This window comes from Scyliorhinus torazame, chromosome 11 (assembly GCF_047496885.1).
Source record: "Scyliorhinus torazame isolate Kashiwa2021f chromosome 11, sScyTor2.1, whole genome shotgun sequence".
NCBI lineage: Eukaryota > Metazoa > Chordata > Chondrichthyes > Carcharhiniformes > Scyliorhinidae > Scyliorhinus > Scyliorhinus torazame.
The window spans coordinates 126,586,493-126,610,374 of record NC_092717.1 but is presented as its reverse complement, the minus strand read 5'-3'; the positions used below and the strand labels follow the sequence as shown (position 1 = coordinate 126,610,374).

The following is a 23,882-nucleotide window of genomic DNA, read 5'->3' as shown; positions in this document are numbered from 1 at the left end:
TAAGACTTGGTCAGAAACTGGTTGATGAGGCATCGATAGAGGTCAGCAAAGCAACATCCGAGGATGAATTTCCAGAGTTGATTAAAGGAATGTCAGTTCAATACAGCAGCAATTTGTTCACTCCGTAAGTAATATTCTTTAATATAGAAACTTGACAGGAGGAGACTGCAGCTCTCATTTATTTTTTATTTTTTTTTTAAATATAATCTTTTGTCACAAGTAGACTTACATTAACACTTCAATGAAATTACTGTGAAAAGCCCCAGTCGCCACACGCCACCTGTTTGGGTACATGGATGGAGAATTCAGAATGTTCAATTCACCTAACAGCATGTCTTTCGGGACTTGTGGGAGGAAACCGGAGCACCAGGGGGGAACCCACGCAGACACGGAGAACGTCCAGACTCTGCACAGACAGACAGTGACCCAAGCCAGGAATCGAACCTGGGATCCTGGCGCTCTGAAGCAACAGTGCTAACCACTATGCTACCATGCTACCCCTCACAGGCAAGCTGGAAGGTATGGAAATAGAAGACATTGTAAAAGATGGTTACTATCCACTAGAAGAAATTCTATCTTGACAATGTTCACGAGAATGAACCATTACAGAAGCAGGTAATCTATTAGAAGATGCATCCTTGATTGTTATACTGACTCCACTGCCAATGCAGTTGGAAATCAGTCTTTAGTGAAATGAGCGCGATTCAAAGAAGTGACTCATCCAATTGCTGGCAGTTTGGGCGAGTAAGGGAGTGTCTTGTAAAAATTGTGTTTTTAGTATTTCACTAAAATGTACTATCCACATGCTAAATTTCCTGGCTTGAAGTAGGGTTTTCATGGCTCCCCTGCACAAGAGCAGCTGAAATTAGTTAATTAAAGGAAAGCAGCTTAGTTTTTCCTGTAACTGGAATCACCCAACTGCTTCATTTCAGCCAGACATATAAGCAAACTTTGAGCAGTGAGAAGTTCAGTGATTATGGAGGAGAGACTGAGAAGCAGGTGCTCCTTGCTTTTGCCTTGGCTAACTTTTTCACCCTTGGCTGTTGCTCAACTGCAGGGATAGAAGCTAAAGGTTTGGCACCAGGTAAGTGGTTAAAGTGTATTCCATTCCATAGACTTGGTGGCAAGGTTGATAAAAAAATAAATGAATACTAAAACACAGTGGCCATAACTTCCTCAAGGAGTGGCAATCAGCGGCGGATTGCCTTGTGCTAAGATTCTGAAGCACCTGCCTCACCCAATCTTCCCGACTCGGGCCAGGTGAGTTTCAAGCAGTGCAGCAGGTCCCCAGCTCCAGCAGCAAAGTGAAAGAGGTCATATCCCCCCTTCTTTAAAAACAAACAAACTAATGGCCATAAAAATTGCCCATAACAGGCAAGGGAATAGGTAGGTGGATGAGGGGGTTTCGACATGGGGACTTCTGGGGTGGGTGCACATAGATCATAGAATTTACAGTGCAGAAGGAGGCCATTCAGCCCATCGAGTCTGCACCGGCTCTTGGAAAGAGCACCCCACCCAAGGTCGACACCTCCACCCTATCCCCATAACCCAGTAACCCCACCCAACACGAAGGGCAATTGTGGACACTAAGGGCAATTTAGCATGGTCAATCCACCTAACCTGCACATCTTTGGACTGTGGGAGGAAACTGGAGCACCCGGAGGAAACCCACGCACACACAGGGAGGATGTGCAGACTCCGCACAGGCAGTGACCCAAGCCGGAATAGAACCTGGGACCCTGGAGCTGTGAAGCAATTGTGCTATCCACAATGCTACCATGCTGCCCCTAACATGTGGGGTCAGTCTGGGTCTTTAAAATAGTTACAAAGTTAGAAATACTTTTCTTCCTTTGAACTCTTTCAGGAGTATCTAGCAGTGAAACACTGGCAGAACCACCTGAAGTTAGTGATTTGAAGAGTAATTATCCAGGGAAAGTTAGCACTTCTAGACAATTGCCACGTAAATCCTTACCTAGGAACTTCCCAGAGGGATTTCCCAGCACATCTTTGGGATACCACCCAAATCCAACACTGGGGCGTCAGGAAGTTATCTGATAAGCACAACAGGGCAAGTGATGTATCAAGGCAGCATGTGGGAGCTCCTGGATGCCAGCATGATACAGGGAGGGCAAACACACCTGCAGCGAGTGTTTGTGGCTTGAGGAAGTTTTATCTGCAGCTCAGCCACCAGCTCAAGCCAATGAGATACAGAGGGGAGGGCAAAAAATAATTCAGTAATAGGGGACAGTAGTGATGGGGATTGATACAATTCTCTGCAGAAAAGCGAGAGCCCAGATGGCTGTGTTGTCTGCCTAGTGCCAGGGTATGGGACATCTGCTCAGGGCTGGAGAAGAACTTGCAATCGTGCTCTATATAAGTGCCAATGGCTTAAATAGAACTAAGAAGAGGTAAAGACGTTCTGCATAAAAGTAAGAGTAGCTTAGCACTAAATCACTAGGCCTTTACCCAAGCCACCCAAGATATAGGGCAAATAAGATTAGAGAAATTAACTTGGTGACGCAAAGACAGTAGGGGAGAAGTGGGTTCTGGTTCCATGAGGCAGTGGCACCAGTAATGGTGAAAGTAGGATTTCACTGTTTGACCGGTCTGCTTCTGAATCGTGCTCGGATTGGTGTTCCAGTGAGTGCATAACTAGGGAGGTAGAGATGGTTTAAAACTTAGTGGGGGGAAAGGATCAAAAGATGTTCAGAAGTGTTAACTTCCCCTGGATAATTGTGCTTCTATTCACTAACTTCATGTGCTAAACCAAAAAAAGTAGAGAAAAGGCATTAATATGGGAAGTGACAAACAGAACATGACAGAAAGGGATAGAGAGTACAAATCCAAGAGCAAAATGGCAGTCAAGACTAATGGTTATAGAAATAATAAAAATAAAAACTAAAGCCTCTGTATCTAAATGCAAGTAGCATTTGAAGCAGATGAGAACCAAATTAAACTATACCAACTTTCTCAAGTTGGTTATAGAAGCAGCAGTTCCAGTGATGGGGATGTGCTGAGCAGACACAAAAAGGTGGCTCTCTTCCTAGGGACTCCTAGGTTCTTTTATCCAAAATAACCCACAGGAATTGGGGAAAAAGCATCCCCTCAGCCTCTCCAATAGAAGCATCAGGAGCAATGCCGAACAACAACTGTTCCAGAGACTGCTGAAAAGAGGCAAAAATCAGAAGTCAGGAGAAGCGCGTGAACGAGACAGCGGATCCACGAGGCGAAGAAACACCGGCCACACCCAAACAAGAGGGACTGGACAAGAGGGACCAACAAGCTGCACACAGAGCTCCTCCTCACAGGATGGATGGAAGACGTTCCTCACCAGGAAGCTCAAAGAGGACATCAAGGCTGACATAAAAGCTGCAGTCAGGTTGGTGGTCACGGAGGCCCTGGCCACCATTCAGATGGCCCTGGACAAGGCAGAAAGGCAACTGGAGGCCATGGGGAACACCAAAGAACTGGAAAGGGTCTCAACAGACCAGAGCAACTGGATCACTGCCCAGGAGATGGTGAGGCTGGTGGCGATACAGGGAAGCTTAAAGGGGATGATAGAGGACCAGGAGAACTGGTCACAGTGCCAAAATCTGAGAGGAGTCTGCTGGGGGGAAACCAAAAGCAGGAACCCCATGGACCAGATGCTGGGAACCTGGTGGGAAGGGACAGCTACTCCAACCCTCCAGAGATAGACAAAGCCCACAGGTCGCTCTGGCCGAAACCCTGGGCCAGGGAGCAGCCGAGGGCCGTAATGATGCACCGGTACCAGGACTGGGAATGAATCCTGCACTGGGCCAGATAGAATGACCTGCAACTGAGGACACCAGACTAGGGTTTGTGAAGACATTGGAGCCGATCTGGCCAAGCGCCAAGCAGAGTTTAATAGAGCAAAGGTCCTTAACAAAAATGGGGTGAAGTTTGGGCTGCGGTACCCTGCCAAACTAAGTCACTTTCCAGGACAGGGAACATGACTTTAAAGGCCCCTTTGGACACAGGCAAACTCGTCCAAGAGAAAAGGGCTGGGAAGACAGCAGCAGATAAAAGGTCACCCGGAGAGACTAAAGCACCAAAAGACAATTTGCATGGGATTGTGCTGCCTCACTCTAAACCTGGGAGCCAAAACACAGAAAGGAAGGGGCAAGGACAACAGAGCACAGAAGAGGGTGAGGAGTAGGAAGTAGTCGGTGAAGGATAGGTTTAGACCGGTTTATGGGCTGCATGGTGGCAGTGGGTTAGCACTGTGGCCTCACGGCACCAAGGTCCCAGGTTCGATCCCGGCTCACTGTCCGTGTGGAATTTGCTCCCAGTGTTTGCGTGGGTTTTGTCCCCACTACCCAAAAATGTGCAAGCTAGGTGGATTGGCCACATTAAATTGCCCCTTAATTGGAAAAAATGAATTGGGTAGAACATAACAGCGCAATAGAGGCCCTTCGGCCCTCGATGTTGCGCCGACCTGTGAAACCACTAAAACCCATCTACACTATTCCCTCATTGTCCATATGTCTATCCAAAGACCATTTGAATGCCCACTATGATACTCTTTTTAAAAAAAAAAAAAAAGAGGTTTAGACAGACTCCTGGAGAGGGGCCACCACACTAGCACCACGAGGTACAAGTGAAGCGGGCGCACAGTTGGGTATCCCCTGGACAAAGGGAAACCCCAGAACACAGGGGCTCAGCGAGTACGGTGACCGTGGCCATTTTGGATGGCCCCTAACAAAAAGGAAACCCCGGAGTGCAGGGTAGCAAAAGAGTCATCACTGCTGCATCACACCGTCATGGACCCGGCTGCAATTCCTACCTTGGGTCACCGTCAGTGTGGAATTTGCACGTTCTCCCGTTTCCTCCCACAGTCCAAAGATGTACGGGGTAGGTGGATTTCCATGATAAATTGCCCCTCCCTAGCGTCCAGACATGTGCACATTGGGTTATGAAGTTGCAGGGATGGGGGGGTTGGACATTGGTGGAATGCTCATTTAAATGGCCAGTGCAGACTGGGCCAATTCCATGACTCTTTCTTTCTATGATCATCATGGTTGATCCAAGAGGGAAAAGGTCCAGTGAAAAGATCCAGTATCTTCACCCACCTGTAATGTATGAAAGCCAACATAGGGGAGAAAGACCAATGGTACAGGTAAGAAAGGGTTGGGGTGGAACAGATGTACCATTGTTGCTATAACAAGACAGTTACAGTCCTGGAGGGATGGTTCGTCATGGTCAGCAGTGTCCTGGAAAGGCACCAGTGGTTCTGGTAAACATGCATGCTCCCAACTGGGGTGGCACAGAGTTCATGAAGGAGAGGGTGGCTAAGCAACAGCTGGTCAACTCCATACTGGAGGTGGACCGACAATACTCCCAAGACCCCAATCGTAGAGCTCCTGGCTGAGTGAATAAAGCTACAAATGGACTTTTGACCTGCTCCTCACTAGGAAGGCAGTGCACCAACTCCACCAGACACGGGAGACTTTTTTGAACACAGAGACAAAGCCAGCCGCCTGCTGAAGAAGCGGACAGCCAAGAGGGAAATAACACAGATTAGGGACAAAAAATGCAGTCTAGTAACTGAGCCAGAAGATCAACAAAGCATTCAAGGCTTTCTACCGGGAGCTGTACACCTCCAAGCCAGCCCCCCCTCCCCAAACGAGACGCGAGAATGAAGTAGCTCCTCGATGGATTGGACATACGTCATAGAATACCTAGAGTGCAGAAGTCCCACTGAGCCTGCACTGACCATCTGAAAGAGCCCCTGTGCCCCCATCTTATCCCCATAAACCAGTAACCCCACCCAATCTTTTGGACGCTAGGGGTAATTTAGCATGGCCAATCCACGAGACCTACACATCTTTAGACTATGGGAGGAAAGCGCAGCACCTGGTGGAAACCCACGCAGACATGGGGAGAACGTGCAAACTCCACAGTCATCCAATGGTCAGCATTGAACCCTGGTCCCTGGCACTGAAGCAGCAATGCCAACCACTGTCCCACCATCGTAGGAGGATAGCAAATAGGGGCTGGAAGCACCAATGGATAAGTCATGAGAGCATTAACTCAATGCGGGCAGGGAAGGCACTGGGACCAGATGGATTCTTCCTGTTCAGATCCATACCAATCTATGTCCCCAAGGCCATTTTTAACACAGTAAACAAAATGATCATGGCGTTTGTCTGGGGCAAACCTGCAATAGTACTACAGGGCCACCACAGCAGAAAGAGTGAGGGGCTGGGCAAGAGAGCCAGAAACAGAATGGGTTAGGATGAAGGAGAACTCCTGCATAGGGTCATCCCTTGGGGCCCTTGCCACATCAACACTGCCTTCCCCATTCGCCAAGCACTCTACAACGCCAGTGATAATAGCCACACATGGACATGGAAGCAGCCAAGGCAACACCTGACTGAAATATCCAGCATGGCCCCCATCTGCACCAACCGCAGATTCGCACCAACCACAATGGACGCACGGCACCTTGGTGGAGACAGGATGGGGGGGGGGGGGGGGGGGGGGGGGTGACAGTTTGGGACCTCTACTTGGACGATACACTAGCGACACTGGACGAGCTGACGGAGAGGTTCCAACTGACCAATGGGAACACATCAATATCTTCCTCCATAAAAAAATATATACACCCACAGACGACAGGACACTTCACTGATAGAGGATTCATTGGACGTGGGCTACTTAGGAAAGGGGAACTACACGGGCGACCGTTAGGGGAGGAACGCTCACCGCTGGACAAGACAAGGGAAAATGTAAGGAAGAACTTGGGAAAATGGAAGAAAAAAAAACTAGGGATAGAAATAGGGTGGGGATTCTGGAGCAAAGCACTGAACAGCATAAATTCCACCTCCACATGCGCAAGGCTAAGCCTAATGCAGCTGAAAGTGATGCACAGAGCGCACCTAACCAGAAACTGAATGAGCAGGTTCTTCCCGGAGGTGGAAGACAAAAGTGAAAGTGCCAACGAGGCCCAGCTAACCACACCCACATGCTCTGGGCCTGCTCCAGCCTTTTTTAAGGCAATATCCAAGGTTGTGGGTGTGAGGGTGGAGCCAAGGCAATCTTGGGGTATTGGACCAGCCAGAACCCATGGGGGGGGGGGGGGGGGCGATGCCCTAGCCTCCCTAATCACTCGCCGAACAATCCGGCTCGGCTGGCGATCGACAGCACCACCCAAGCTGCAGACTGGCTGTCCGACCAGTAGCGGACAAGTCCTTAAGGGCAAACGGAGGACCAGAGGGAGCAGTATTATGTGGGGAAACACATGCCAAGATCAATAATAGGCAGGGCAATTGAGGCAATTTTGCCCCCAGCCACAGAATGGGGGCAAAACAAGCAAATGTAAATATACACAGCGATCCTAGTTTGTTTGTTTTTATTTTCTCTTGTGTAATTCTAACTTTGCATGGATTGCTTTTGTAAGATATATGCGGATATGACACATGCAATTCAATGTTCAAACTGAAATTTGTAACATAAAAATGCGAAAACCATGGGCGGCACTGTGGCGCAGTGGGTTAGCACTGCTCTCTCACAGCACAGAGGACCCAGGTTCGATCCTGGCACTGTCCGTGTGGAGTTTGCACATTCTCCCCGTGGGGTCTCACCCCCAAAACCCAAAGATGTGCAGGGTAGGTGGATTGGCCACGCTAAATTGCCCCTTAAAATTGGAGGAAAAAAAAGGGTACTCTAAATTAAGTTCAAAAAAATGAAAACCAGTAATAAAGTGAAAAACAAAGCCTCAAGCAAGACAAGCCATGGGAACTCTAAAGCTTCACTGAAGCTTAGCAAGAACAGAAAACAGCGTAGGTTAGCCCAGCACAAAACGGTGTAGGTTAGCCTAATCTTCTCCTTTACCCATGTTCCTAATTGTAATAATCTTATGGCTCCTTTTGCACTTTGCACAATTTTATCAACATATCATCCATTTGGTGCAGCTGAACACCATTGTCCTTTATTATTCAAGTTCTATGCTTTACCAATCCTGTTGAACCATCTCTATTCTGTCTATGCCCTTTTGGCAGTTGTTAATTGGAGAAATAATAATAATATCTATTCACTACCTACAACTAACACAAGGTTAAGTCACAAAAATAAAATCATTTAGTTCATCTTCTTAGCCCTTTTCAAAGATTGATACCTTCCAGCCCGGTGGCATCGTTCCTGCCCCTAATGATTCTTCATTAAAATAATTCCAGAATTCTAGAGCATGTACCATTTTGTACTGATTTAATTATTTTGATTATTAATTTTTAACACCTCAAATAATACTTCATGTTTACATCAATTGATTGCCCTTCTACCTCCTTCAATCCACCTAACCTGCACATCTTTGGACTGTGGGAGAAAACCAGAGCACACAGAGGAAACCCCCCGCAGACACAGGGAGAACGTGCAGACTCCGCACAGACAGTCACCTAAGCCCGGAATCGAACCCAGGTGCTGACAAAAACTTGTATGAACATACATCAAAACCTTCCAAATGGATAAAAAGGAGGTAATGGGAAGATACCTAAATGATTAGAGGCTACAGAAACTGCCGGAGTGATGGAACTAAGCTGTGCCAGGTCCTTTTGGCTACTCTTGTTGATTGGCATCTTCAAAGGGCGATATTCTGTCTCCTAGACGAAAAGGAGAGGTTAAACTCTGACAACATCATTCCAATATCCATTCTTATTACTGTTCTGAAATATGCAATGCCTCTTTATAGTGGTTCTATCCAATAATCATGACTAACCTGGTAAATCTATCCTATATTGCTACAATGTGAATCTTGTAATCAACTGGAAATTTAACCCAATTGGACAAACATCATTACAGGACTAGCACAGTATTAAATCAATTTTGTTGAATTTCTTCAAAAGGAGAAAGTGACCTTGAAAGCTCACCCTCACCCTGTTATATATAACATTGACACTTGAATCAGTGTTTTCATATAGTTCCAGAAATTTTGCCCCAGTGAAGGAAAGATGAAATATTTCCAGGTCAGGGTGGTGAGCGACTTGAGGGGATCTTCCAGGTAGTGGAGCTCCCAGGTATCTGCTGCTAGTGTCCTTTTAGATGGTAGTGGTTATGGAATGTCTGGAACCTGGGTGAGTTACTGCACTGCATACAGCTGTCACTGTTTGGTGGTCGAGGGTTTGAATGTTTGTGGAAGGAGGGACAATCAAGCTGGCTTCTTTGTGCTGGATGGTAATGAGCTTGTGTTGTTGGGGCTGCACTCATCTCTTGTAGGAGATGGTCATTTAAGTGGCGTGAATGTAACTCGCCTCCCCAAGCCTGGATATTTCCCAGGTCTTGCTGCATTTGGACATGGACTGCTTCATTATCTGAGGAGTCATGAATGATGCCGAATATTGTGCAGTCATCCACAAACATCCCCACTTCTGACCTTACGGTGGAAGGGAGGTCATTGATGAAGCAGCTGAAGATAGTTGGGCCTAGGACACTACCCTGAGAAACTCATGCAGTGATGTCCTGGAGCTGAGATGATTGACCTCCAACCACCACAACCATCTTCCTTTGGAATCATACCAGCAGAGAGTTTTCCCCATGATTTCCACTGACTCCAGTTTAGCTCGGGCTCCTTGCGCCATACTCCGTCAAATGCTGCCTTGATAAGGGCAGTCAGCTCTTTGTCCATGTTTGAACCAAGGCTGTAATGAGGTCAAGAGCCAAGTGACCCTGGCAGACCCAAGCTGAGCAGTGAGCAGGTTATTGCTGAGTATGTGCCGCTTGATAGCACTGCTGATGACTCTATCATCAGCAAAGTGATGGAAGGAGAGTAGACTGATGGGGCAGTAATTGGCTGGCTGGGTTGAATTTGTCCTGTTTCTGGTGTACAGGACACACCTGGGTAATTTTCCACATAGCCAGCCAGTAGATGCCAGTGTTGTAGTTGTACTGGAACAGTACGAGACCTATAGTTATTTCGGTTTATGGAATGCAAATACTACATTATAGGTTTTACAATGCCCACCAGTTCCAATTAGAATTTCAGACCATCCCAATAAAGTATTTGAAGAGTACTACAAGAAGTTATATAGGTCCGAGCCAGAGGGAGATCTTGGCGGGTTGGAGTACCCAAGGTTGGGTGAAGAAGAGAGGACAGGCTTGGAGAGGAGGAAGCAATTGGGAGGATGCAGCCAGGGAAGGCAGCAGGACCAAACCGGTTCCCAGTGGAATACCTTAAAGAGATTTAAAGATAAGTTGGCACTGCTGAGGGTGGGAATGTTTGAAGATGCGATAGGTAGGAGTGCTTTGCCACAGCGTTGGGACAGGATTTGATTTCCCTGCTGTTAAAGGACAAGGACCCAGTGGACTCTGGGTCGTATAGGCCCATATCCCGGATGAATGTGGATGCCAAGATATTGGCAAAGGTTTTTGCAGCAAGGCTGGAGGAGTGTCTCCCGAAAGTGATGAATCACAATAATGATCTTTGTTAGTGCCACACGTAGGCTTACATTAACATCGCAATGAAGTTGCTGTGAAAATCTCCTAGTCTCCATACCCAGGCACCTGTTCAGTGAATTCAGAATGTCCAATTTACCTAACAAGCACCTGTTATCCGTGGGAGGAGACCGGAGCATCCAGAGGAAACCCACAGACACGGTGAGAATGTACAGACTCCGCTTGGACAATGACCCAAGCTGGGAATCAACCTAGCATTGTGAAGCAACAGTGCTAACCACTGTGCAAACATGCTGCTCAGACAGGGTCCGTGAAGGGACGTCAGCTGTTTTCGGAATGAGAGGAGGTTGTTAAATGTAATCCCGCCTCCGGTGGAGTGAAAGGAGATGGAGATGGTGGCAGCACTGGATGCCGAGAAGGAGTTGGACCGGGTAGAGTGGGGTTATTTGATGGCAGTATTGAAAAGATTTGGAATCGGGCCGAGATTCGCGGGGTGGGCATGGCTGTTGTACAAGGAGCCGATAGATGGTGAGCATTCACACTAGTTTGGGATACTTTTCTCTGCATGTGGGGCCGGTCCCAAGTCCACCCTGCTGTTTGCACTGGCTAAAGCCTTTGACCATCAGACCAAGGAGCTCGGGGTTGTGGAAGGGGGTAGTGAGGGGGGAGCATAATGTATTCATGATCGGATATTGTACATTTCGGAGCCTAGAACGTTGGTGGGGAGTTTAATGGAGCTGCTCCAAATATTTGGGACATTCTTGGGGTTTAAATTGAACCTAGGCAAGAGCGAGTATTTAATGGTCTCCCAGCTGAGAGTAGGGGTGGGGCTGAAATTTTGTCTGGCACAAGGTACTTGGGGGTGCAGGTGGCTTGGGACTGGGGACTGGGGAGGCCTCCGAAGGTATTGGGATAACCTCCTTCTGTGGTTGATGGGCCAGGCAGTTAAAATGTGCTATCGCAATTTTTGTTCCTATTTCAGTGCCTGCTGGTCTTTCTACCAAAATCCTCCTTCAAGGGGGTGGAGAAATGGATCTCCTGGTTTATTTGGGGGGTAACCAGGATTAGGAGGGTGATCTTGCGAGGAGTGTGACAGGTGGTTGGAGGGGCAGGGACCCAATAGGTCAAGATGGAGGAGGGTTCATGTAGGGGATTGGGTTTGCAAGGGAGTGGCGCATTGCCAGCACAATAGTTCCAGGTAAATACGCAGCGAGTCCAGTGGTGGTGGCCACTTAGAAGATCTGGTGGCAGTTTAGGCAACACTTAAGCAGGGAGCGGGGTGAGGGGGACGCCAAGTTTCAGAGATAGGATTAAGGATTTGTTTCTTGGGGGATGATTCATGAGCTTGGAGGAGCTGGGAGAGAAGTAAGGGCTGACAGGTTCAGATACCTGCAGGTTTGAGATTTTGCAAGGAAAGCTTTCCTGACCTTCCCGATGGCACTGGCCTCCTCGTCGCTGGAGGCGGTGCTGTCAGCTGGGAGGGGGGTTGGAGATTTATGGGAGGACCTTGGAGGATAGGGTGTATGTGGAGGGGATTAAGGTGTAAGGAAGAGTTGGGGGAGAGGGAGGCGATGGAAGATGGACTGTGATGGGAGGTGCTGCGGAGGGTAAGTGCCTCAACCTCATGTGCAAAGCTGGGGCCGATACAGTTGAAAGTTGTGTGAAGGTTGTGCATAGGGTGCACCTCACAAAATCAAAGACGAGCCGGCTGTTTGAGGGAATGGAGGGAGCAATGTGGGAGGGGTCCCACAAACCACATTCACATGTTTTGGTCCTGCCCAAAGTTGGAAAGGTATTGGAGGGAGGTATTTAGCACTATCTCAGGGGTTCGGCATACGGATATGGAGCCCGGTTCCCTAGAAACTATTTTTGGGGTCAGACCGGCCCGAATTGCAGGAAGGTGCGGACATTTTAGCCGTCGCATCGTTGATCACTCATAGGCAGGTGCGTTGCAGTGGAGGTCAGTCTCTCCACCCGGTGCCTCAGCTTTGTGGGGGGGGGACGGGGGGGGGGGACACGAAACCTGCTGGAGTTTGTGACCCTGGAGAAGGTGAAGAGTTGAGGGGAACGAAGGAGGGGTTCTACAATTCTTGGGGTTTGTTCATCATGCACCTTCGAGAGTTGGTTGCCATTGAATGCTAAGGGGGAGGGGGTCTGCTTTCTTTTCTGTTCTATCGTTTATGTTTTATATTGTTGGGGTTGTTCTGTTTCTGGCGAAAATGAAAATATGGCGAATAAAAATATTTTTTAAAACGAATTTCAGACCATCAGAGAAAAAGACCCAAATTTCATTGAATTTGGGTCAATTAAGATTCCGAGCTTTGTGCTTTAATTAATGAAGATTTCCATGGGGCACAATATCAAAACTTTGAGATTTGGAAGGTAACTATGAATGCTACTTCCTTTACAGGTAGCAATCTCGATTAATCAAGGGCCATCAAATAACACCTTATAGCATGATGTTACTACAGAGCAGGCCAGAATGGGGATTTAGTGCCAAGCTGTTGGTTTAAGGTCAGCTGCCTAGCCAGCTCCCCACCCCCAAACAAATAGTACAGAAATCACAAACACAGAAATCACAAACACCAGCCAGATATAATTTCCAGAATCAGTCACCTCTCTCGGCATGGAAAAGACTGCAGCCTTGATAGTTTCTTCTTGCCAGGTTTGGTGCCTGTCCAGCTTTAGCACCTCATCACCGATATGTGGCTTTAAATCCATCTTTCGATATTGTCTGCCTTCTATATGATCAAAGAGCATGCCCAGTGCTCTTGGCAAGATACCAGCATCTTTAGTAGTACCTGTGGTTGGCCAAGAGGATAAGTATCTGAAGGGGGCAACAATATCTACATTTTACAGAGAGATGGGCAAGTCAAAACATCGGTTTCTGAAAATCTTTGAAAAAGAAAACTTAATTTTTGAATATCAAATTACTGGTTGTAGATACTAGGGGTTTAAGGCGTCAGTATTCTAGTTTTCATAGTCAGGCATCATCAATCTCATCTCCTGCAATTTATCATTTGTGCTTATCGAAAGCAAGTAGAGAATGTTGCAGCACTTTCTGGTAACAAATTCTAGATTACGAGGACGCAAGGTCTGTTTACAGACATGGTGACTGATGTTGAAGCAACATAGAAAATGCAATTGCAACTTAATTCAACGAAAAGAGCTCTAAATTTCAATACTAAAGTCTTTAAAGGCCAGAGGAAATCTTGGATTGCAATCTACATGCAACATAATCTTTGCACTACAATAGTCATGGACGAATTCAGACTTTATCCTCAAAAGATTTACTCTCAGTAATCAATAGGAAGGGAGGCAGAATGTGGGAAATTACAGACCAGTTAGTTTAACATCAATTGTCCAGAACATAATACATCAGGACATTTGAAAAGCCAAAAGCACTATCCATCAGAGTCATCATGAAGGGGAGATCATGTTAGACTCATTTACCTGCCAAGTTCTTCAAAGATGTAACAAGCAAAGTGGATAATGGGGATCCTGTAGATGTAGGATATTTGGACTTCCGGAAGGTGTTTGATAAGGTGCCGCACAGAAGTCAATTCACATGGGATTTGGGGAAATTTATTAGCTTGGATAGAAGACTGGCTGACAGACAGGAGACAGAGACAGGATAAATGTATCTTTTTCTGGATGGCAAGATGGAACAATGGGGTTGGTCCTTGGGCCCCAGCTATTTATAATCTATATTAACAACTTGGATACAGGAATAGAAGGTTCTACAACCAAATTTGCAGACCAACACAAAAATAGGTGGGACAGTAAGTTACAATGGATATAGATAGGTTAGGAGAGTGAGCCAAAATGTGGCAGATGGTGTTTAGTGTGGATAAGTGCGAGATCATGCACTTTGGCTGGAAAAATAGGCAGGTGAGGAGGAAGAGGAGGAGAGACTGGAATGCTCCATTACAGAGGGATCTGGGGGTCCTCGTTCAGGAGTCATAGAATCCTAACATGCAGGTACAGCAGATATTTAAGAAAGCGAATGGAACATTGTCATGAAGAGGTGTTGTTGCAACTATACAAGACAATGGCGAGACCACACACCTGGAGTATTGTGCACAGTTTTGGTCCCCTTATTTGAGGAGATGTAGTGGCATTGGAGGCAGCTCAAAGGAGGTTTCGCTAGATTGATTTCAGAGATGAGGGGTTTGTCGTAGGAGGAGATTGAACAGTTTAGGCCTATACTCTCAAAGAATGAGAGGAGATCAAATGGAGGTAAGCAAGATGATTAAAAAGTATAGATGATAAAAGGTATGGATAAAGTAGATGTGGAGCAGATGCTTCCTCTTGTGGGACATTCTAGAATAAGAGGTCATAGACTTAGGATAAGACAGTGCAAGGATAAGACAGTGCAGGAGAAACTACTTCTCCCAAAAGGTTATGAATCTGTGGAATCCGCTACCCCAAGAGTGCAGTGGATGCTGGGACAGTGAGTAAATTTAAGGAGCAGTTAGACAGATTTCTATTTGGTAATGGATTGAAGGGTTATGGTGAACAGGCAGGGCGGTGGAGTTAAGGCCAGGATATGATCAGCCATGAGAATGGTGGAGCAAACTCAATGGATAAATGGTATTCTGCTCCTATATCTTGTGAACAGGGCAAATAGCGTATGGCCTTCTGAATAGAACCAGCTCAAAACAATTGAGCTTTAGCCCCTCCCTCTAATCCCATACCTTGAATCGTGTAAGTCTTTCCAGCATTGGTAACTCCATAGGTAAACACCAGAGCATTTTGCCCTTTGAGATATTGTTCAACCAGGTTCTTTACTGTGCCGTCAAATAACTCTTTTTGACTTGTTTCTTGCCCAAAAATCTACAAGAGATGCCAAAAAGAATTGGGAAGGAATGCAACACTGTACTGTAAACATAATCCAAAATGTCAACAACAACAACAAAAAAAAACGAGAAAATAGGATCAGGATAGACTATTCAGTTCAAGGCAACACCATATACTTTTTGTTCATCATCCTTTAATAAAATTTGCACAAATTATCAAAGTTAGATCTGTTTGTTTTAAGCCTTTGTTCTAGTATCAGTTTGTGTAAGCAGAAGAGTTCCAAATTTCTACCACCCTCCCGTGTATATGTATATAGGAGGCATTGCCTATTTTACTCATGAAAACGACTCCTCCCCCAAAATCCTGGATGCTAACCAACGGAAATAGTTTTGCTCTTCCTGTTGATACATTGTAAACATAATTCAAAATCATCCATCAACCTTGTGTTTTCTAGGAAAACACAATTAATCATGAAAAATTAAGATACCTTTTCCATAGAAAAGAGTAGATTATCGAGATGTCGGTACCATAAATACTAGGTAATTCCTTAACAAATTGACTACAAGAATTCAAAAGAAACTTACTCGAAAATACATGAAACTTGTTGCCACATGGGAATGACTGAAGTGAAGTGCATAGGTGCATTTGTTTTCTACCTGAAGACCAGTCCTTGGTGATTATTTACTAAACCACTGCGATTTTTACTACAGATTGGGCAAGCCGGGGGGCAAATCTACCTTGGCCAAAAGGGGAAAAACAACTCTATGTGACATGCACTAATCTGACAAACACGCTAGTCATCTTGCCAACTGGCCCTCCTATGGATACCCAAGTAAAACAAATAGATGTTGGAAATGCTCAGCAGGTCAAGCAGCATCAATGGAGAAAAAAAATGTTTCAGGTCTGTGGCCGTTCCAGGTTTTTGATTTAAAAACTTAAATACTAGTAGTACATGAAAAGGGAGTAGAAGGGTTGATGGAGCAAGGAGGCAGCTTATTTGGAGCATAAAACCAGTATCGACCCAAACCAGTGTCGACCCATAAGAATAAGTGGTTTGTTGCTGCATAACATTTTTGTTTAAAAATTTTATTCTCCGCCATTTATGCAATGGCACCAATTTAAAACCAAAGTATATTTTGTACAAAAACAGTTATTTAAACCGATTGGTGCTTGAACAAAATACAAAGCAAAGTAAACAAATTTTAGTTATAAAACTCCACACGGACAGTGACCCAGGGCCAGGATCGAACCTGGGACCTTGGCACTGTGAGGCAGCAGTGCTAACCACTGCGCTGCTCTGGTTATCCACTAAGTGTTGAAGGGGTTAAAACTCTTCTGTATTACACACGCAGGCTGTTCAGCTGAAGCTGCCAATTGTAAGAAGACACAACCAAGGACACAATCTGCCTGGGGCCAGTTCTTAAGCAGGAATAAGACAGGTGTTAGCTCTCCAAGGTCTGTAATAACAATGTAGGATATTCTTTCATTTACTCGGAGTCTGGAGATAATGGAAGAGAGGATCACAGAGCTGTTAGTCTATTGTAGCATCCATACCTCAAGAGGAGCATTAAACAGCAGGGATTCCCGGCAGGTAGAGCAATTGGTGGACAAAAAAAAACACCAACATTAGGAGACAGAATGACTGTCTTTGCACTGATTAGATGCTATAATTAAGAAAGTGTATGCTTGTTTACACATGTAAACCTAATCGATAGTCATGATTGGACATAGATGACTAGTGACTGATACATGCTCATTTCTTGTAACAAAATCACAAAAGTATCTGTCAGGGCTAGTGCAGAGTCAATTCCAGCCCCTTGGACCCTGGAGTCCCAACACAAGTTAATCAACCAATAATTTTCTTAAAGTTTGCAGAATAAGGGCAGCACGGTGGCATAGTGGGTTAGCACTGCTGCCTCATAGAGCCAAGGTCCCAGATTCGATCCAGGCCCTGGGTCACTGTCCGTTTGGAGTTTGCACATTCTCCCAGTGTTTGTGTGGGTTTCGCCCCCACAACCCAAAGATGTGCAGGCTAGGTGGATTGGCCCCTTAATTGGAAAAAATTAACTGGGTATTCTAAATTTAAATTTTTTTTTTTTTAAATATAAAGTTTGCTGAATATTTGACCCTTTGATTGTTCAATAAGCTACAGCCACCAGGTTTGTAAGTTGAACAATAATTGTTAACAGGAACAAAGTTAAACTATGCAATCATCATACCAAAATAATGGCCAGCTAATCTAATCCTCTTTCTCCCCCCCCCCCCCCCCCACTATTTTACCATCCAACCCTCTACCCAAGCACACACAAAACAGACAAGAGTTAGGAGGAAGGGTAAAATAATAGGAATCAAAATGAAATGATTGAGGAGTGTCCTTGTGTCCGACGCCAAGGTCGTTGCAGCAGTCTGTCCTCCCCAGGATGCTTAGCGATCAAAGCCACTGGTAGACTGCTAGTGAAGTCCTCTGGCAGCAACATTCATTCAGAACTCCCAGGCTGCAGGATTCCCTCTGGGGAGTAACTTTTAATACCTGGACCACTCAAAAGTATCCTACTGAGATAAGCACACAGTTCCCACAAGATATTTATTTATTTTTTATAAAAGTGTTTAAAACAACTGGCCCTGCCTTCTGTTGGTGGCTGAACTGGATTTCCCTGCAGTTCAATTTGGCAGGGAGAGAAAGAGAAAAAATAGCAAAGGTCTTTACTTTGGTTCTTCAGAAAGAATCCGTTAGATAAGAGAAATCAGCTGTGACCCTCCAGCTTCTGACCAAAACAAAAGTAAAAAAAGTCAGAGGAAGGATTCCAGAGAAAACCCAGACCAATCAGCAGCGGCCATTAAGACTCAGCAATTCAAAACAGTCTATTGGCCAACAGTCAAGTCCATCACGGTTTGTCAGCACTGATCTCCCTTGAATCTGCTGATCAGAACAGCCTTTTGCAACCTGCCTTGCCGGAGGTCATAAGCCAATCCTCAGTTTACTAGCCACTTAAGGTGAAGTCCATCTTAAATGCATAGGCACATTAATTGTCCAGGTACAAAAATTGAAAGAGCAGAACAGAAATTGAAGGAAAAAAAACAGGGAAAAAACAAGAGGTATTAACAGGACAATCCTTGCACTGTACTGGAGTCAGGTCTCTTTGGCATGCCATTTCAAAATTCATTGGTATGGCTGCAATAAAGGCCATGTTCATAACTCCCAAGAGTCTTTGTCTGGTCTCTTGTAAGTGAAGTATGCTATAGTGAAATAGCTATATAATTACCCCTCAGCAGCAAGGCATGTTATAGAATTTGTTTATAAAATCAAAAGTAAATTTTGTAAGTTGACAATCATTTTAGAAATGAAATAAGACAAGATGCAAACAATAGCTACAGCTCAGGAGCAGTTTCCAGCAAACACCAGTACAATACAGAAAGGGTTTTACCTGAGAAAATGTAAACTTATGTACAGCTTGTCCAATGCCTCTTTCACTATTCTTCATAGTGGATGAATGCTTAGGTGCTTCCAACACAAGAGTTTCCGAATCTTCGATAATTACACAGTCCTATACCACACGAGGATTGCAAAGTCAATAAAATTTATGTCAAGCTCATCAGCCAAAACAGCATCAACATTGAGACATGTCAGAAATGATCTCAGTTCAAGAAATAGGAATACAGCTAGCTTGAATTCAATCATCTGGACCCTGTTGATGTAGTTTTAAATGGGCTAATGAAAGAAAATTCATTAGAACTGCTAAAGATGCAAACATAAACAGTGGAATATTCCTGCTCATTAATGCCTAATGACAATAGGTAGTGTCCCTTTTTATTTCTATACACAAATGAAATGGCTACTATCCAGTGCATTTCTTTTACACAGTTGAAAGTGTAATCTGCACACCCATCTCTGATGCATGCTTTGATTTGAAACAGGAATGAATATTTACATGGGAAGGATCCGGTCTTTAAAAATATTGTTTTAACGCAAAGATTCAATTTGTATCTCTAGTATATTTTTGAACGTTTAGGAAATTACATTATTTTACAGTCTCTACATGAAGCATTGGCCCACCTTCAATCTTTTCAGATGCCAATGAGATTCCTATATTTCCAAAACTTACGTGTGCACGCGCGTGCATGACTGCTGCAGTCATGTGTTTTTAAAAATCCTAGTTTTGAAAGACAAATAAGCTTGGGCTAATGCCGTTTTGTTTGGATTAAGGAGATTCCCTGTGGAGTTAATGGGATTTTGTCATTACTGGGTGGGGCTAAGTTATCAGGAATTTTTCAGAAAGCAGTTGGGTGTTAAATGAAGTGGTGATCAGAAGTTAAGCAGTTTGCTCTCTACTGTTCAATTAAAAGATATGTCTGCAGACAGAAAAGTAGTGTGGTCGGAAAGGTGAACAAACCAGCTAAAACAGCTTCTGAAGAAATGCAGCCAGAGATTCGTGCATGGTTCTGACAGGATTCAGGTTTTTTCTTTAAAGCAGCATTGAAAGATCTTTCTTTTTCAAAGAACATATTGCAGGAATTCCAATGTGCTAATGGTATTTAAAGTGGATTGCGAGCGGAGGTGGCATTGCTTGTTGTTTGAATGGAATAGTAAGAGTACTGTATTCACTGTGTTGTGCGGCATTGTTTAAGGTGTAATTTTCTGGTGCGATTCCTTTGTGAAATCACCCCTGAAGCCAGCTATCCTTTCCTCACTGTCTTAAAATAAAATATTGGGTTTATTTGTTTGTTGTCAAATAAACAAATCCAATATTTTTCTGTCCAGTATCCTAGCCATTGTTGGGAATCTGGGATCGTAATAACATAGTTAGGGTTAATTTGAAGGTACAGAAAATACATTAAGTAAACATCAGTTGGATCCATTTTCTTTTATCAGACCAAAGTGGTTTTTAAAAAATATATATATTATTGTTAATGAGGTGCAGAAGCTTTTGGTTAAATTGGGATCATAAACTACTATGAACGGATGGACAAAATGTTAACTTCAGACATCATTTGAACTGGAGCGGTGGACACTGAAACAAATTTACAAGAAAGCATTCAGTATTTTAGAAAATACAGGTCAACATAAAGATTTAGCACAATATATTTTCATAGATAAATTCATCACGGAGGTCATTGCTCAGTTTGAAGCAAGCAGACAGCCTGACGAGAACAAAACATTACATGGAAAGTAGTAAACACATCTTTCAAGTTTTAATAAATCCTAAAAAAAGTCAGCTCAGGGAAACAAAGTCCATTATTAGGATAAATGCCATACTGTTCATTTACTGGTTTTATGTTAGGCAAATGGAGCAGCAATGCTGAAAACAAGCATGTCCAAAAGCAGGGTCATTGCCTAATAGTGGCCTTGGGCAACTCCTATTACTGGGGTTGGGAAAACACGGAGCGTGACAGCACTCATTAGACCACATCCAGGCCAACAAAAACCAAAGCACACCAAGCAAGACATTTCCCGCAAGGGGTTCTAAACAGGTATATGTCAATGAGCTCCAATACAAGGGTTTAAACATATATTACACCGCTTCCCAAAAGCCATAGAGGACATTGCTTTTCCAGTATCTTCAGGGCCCAAAGCATAACCCCACTGTTGTGTTTCACTGCTTCGGAGAACACATGCTGCTGCTTGATGCAGTCTGTTGCAATCTTAACTAAAGGATGCTCCAGACTCTGAAATGAGTTCAAAGTGTTTATTGAACCATTAACGCAGTTCTCAAATGAGTTCAACTTTCTGCTAATCTAACTGTAGTAACTCAGTCTAACTGTACCAGTTTGCTCTAAGCCACGTGCTGGGGTGTGATGCTGCTGATCAACCCTGTCTGACTCTCTAGATGTCGGTCTGTGGAAAGAGGCCGGGTGAGAGTGCCTCATCCCCTTTTATAGTGTTTATGTCATGCCCCCTTGTGGTGATGCCACCTCTAGTGTCCTGACTGCCCATTGGTTGTGTGTCCTATTCAGAGTGTTCATTGGTTGCATGCTTGCACCCATCACGCAACCATAACTAATTTTCTGCCCCGTCGTGCACGTGTTTATTGCTGAGCTTGGTGCAAGAGCTAGCTTTCATTTGAAGTACAAAAAAAATGAAGGACAATGAAAAATCAGATGATTCACCAACCCCGTTTCATCTGGTCATGGTGCAACTTATGCAGACCATGGCACAAGTGCAGCACTACATGGGTTAGAAGGCCCACCTTCTCAACCTTGTCCCTTGACGGAGGTATTGTGATCCTCACGTTAAACCACCACCAGTCAGATCTCCCCCTCAAAAAAAAAAGGATAAGGAGCCCATCGTTATCTAGGACTTTGCACTTACATTGGTACCCAGTTAAGCAGGGCTGTGATTCGAAACAGTCTGCGATTCAAAACAGTCTCACCCGTCTCACCCCTTTTGAATCTTCTTTGACCCCCAAATGTTCCACTTCTAATTCTAACTTCTCCCAGATTTAAATTGCTCCACCATTAGCAACCATGCCTTCAGCTGTCAAAACCGAAAGGCTCAGAAATTCCCTTCCCAAACCTCTCAGAACACTCCCTAAAATCTACTTCTGTGACAAACTATTGATCATTCAGTTTGATACCTCCTTACATGGCAATGTGCCCAATTTTATTTTATGATGCTCCTATGATGTATATTGAAACATTTCACTGAGATTGTTATCGACATTATAGACAGACAGATAAATCCTGTAAAAATGTATTCTACCATTTTAGCAGAAAAAGCAAATCTATCTGTCTTCCTAAACTGGTTCAATCCAATCATAACCCATGCTATTAGGATATTTAGGTATTACCAAAAGTAGGAAGAATTAAATGACATGTAAATTTAGGTTTGACAATTTAGCATTGACAAAGAGTCATCCAGACTCAAAACATTAGCTCTGTTCTCTCTCCACAGATGCTGTCAGACCTGCTGAGATTGTCCAGCATTTTCTGTTTTTGTTTTAAATTTAGGGAATTGAAAAGCAATTTGCAGCACTTATTTAGTGTGGCCAATCCATCAACCCTGTGCATCTGGTAATGGTGGGGAGACCTACGCAGGGAAGAATGTGCAAACTCCACACGGACAAACTCTACGCAGACAGTGGTCCGGGGCCAGGAGGGAACCCGGGTCCTCGGCGCCATGAGGCAGCAATGCTAACCACTGCACCACCGTGCTGCCATATCTTGAAGATATTTTATGTTAAAGGTGCTACAAGTACTTCACAGTAACAATATAAAACATTAAAAATATCAAACAATATATAACACAAACCACAAGGCTGGTCAGATCACTATAGCATGGTGAAAAAGGTAGGGTAGGGTTTAAGGAGTGTCTTAAAAGGAAGAAAACCAGAGACTAGCTTTCATGAAGCTTGTGAAAAAATATTCCGTTTGCCACACATTATCATCAGAGGAAAGACATTTTTTGAAATGTAGTCCTGGTTTTGCAGGCAAAGACAGCAGTCAATTTAGCACAAACATGGAGGCAGGTGCAATGGGATCTTAGGGAGGAGGAATCGACATTCCAATCAGAGGGCAATTTGTTTTTAAAAAAAGAGCTAAAATGGCCCCTTGATATGTTATTTCTATGCTAGAGTAAAATATTTTCTTTTAAAAAAGGTATTGGCCAGGAGTTGTTCTTATGGGTCCATACTCAAAAACAATTCCAAAGTTGATCATCTGAACAGTTTTAAAATGCAGTTCACATTAACTTCAGAATGCTTGGATAGCTCCACTCTCTTCCACCCAAATGAACGAGTCGCCAATATCGATGCTGACTTGAGATGAATTATATTTCAACAAGAAAAAACATTAAAAAATGACTATCTATACCATGGAAATGTTACATCACGTGTCTAGCTCGTCTGCTAACCTTGGATTCGTTATTTGCCAATTCCGCTTTTAAAAACGGCCTTACTCTCAGATACACCTTCAGATGTTCATCCTCAGCAGCGGGTAAACCGCTTTTTACCCGACTGTTGACCTGAATGGATAGAGCACAAGACCAGGACAGGAGATCAGATAACAGGCGGCACTCCAGGTGGAACAGATCCGAAACCAAAACGGTGAATGACCAACCTTCAAACACTGCGGTGTGGAGAACTCGTCCAATACACCACATGGCAGTTGCTCTCCAAGTTCGGCATCTTGTAGTTCAGGAAACATGGGACTTGGCTCTTCGGGCTGGGGGAACATGATGTCTGTCTCCGGGAGGGGGAGGGGGATATTGTTAAACAAGTAAAACCCAAGTACAGTTCTGTTTAGGGTGGGTTTAATTCAAACCACGGTGTAGACACCCGAATTTCCCCCACCCTAACATGTATAAAGTTGACTTACAAAGCTTTCCTTCATGTCCCAATCAGAAATACAAAAAAAATATAGGATCCAAATAAAGCGTAAATCGAGAGCAAAGTAATTTAGTGACACAAATGGTGCGTCTGTTTTGCCAATGAAGTCGTGCCGCCTCAGGTTGGATGAAGGGTTTAGTACTGGGCGCGGATTAAATACATTCATTGATTTGTGGCTGTGTTGAAGCATCCTAGTTGAGGTTTATACTCAGTGTCTTAGCACCAAAATCGATGGCAGGTCACAGGCAGCCAAAGACGCGGAATTAATCTGTCAAAAGGGGGTGAAGCTCCGGAAGTTTAACAAATTAATAGCAAGATTCAGAAAAGTAATTATTTACCGCAGCCAAAAGAAAA

General features: G+C 44.4%; 1 protein-coding gene across 1 annotated transcript in view; it reads right to left on the bottom strand.

The window, feature by feature from the left end:
- Positions 1 to 23,173, bottom strand: part of LOC140385938 (kinesin-like protein KIF20A) — a gene marked incomplete at its 5' end in the record, with an annotated part of 69,540 nt that extends 46,367 nt beyond the window's left edge. The window contains 5 exons of the mRNA XM_072468589.1: positions 8,510 to 8,618; positions 13,024 to 13,208; positions 15,105 to 15,243; positions 18,633 to 18,752; positions 23,054 to 23,173. Of these exons, the coding sequence (XP_072324690.1) occupies positions 8,510 to 8,618; positions 13,024 to 13,208; positions 15,105 to 15,243; positions 18,633 to 18,752; positions 23,054 to 23,173 (673 nt within the window). The remainder of the gene's footprint in view (positions 1 to 8,509; positions 8,619 to 13,023; positions 13,209 to 15,104; positions 15,244 to 18,632; positions 18,753 to 23,053) is intronic.
- Between the last annotated feature and the right edge of the window lie 709 nt (positions 23,174 to 23,882).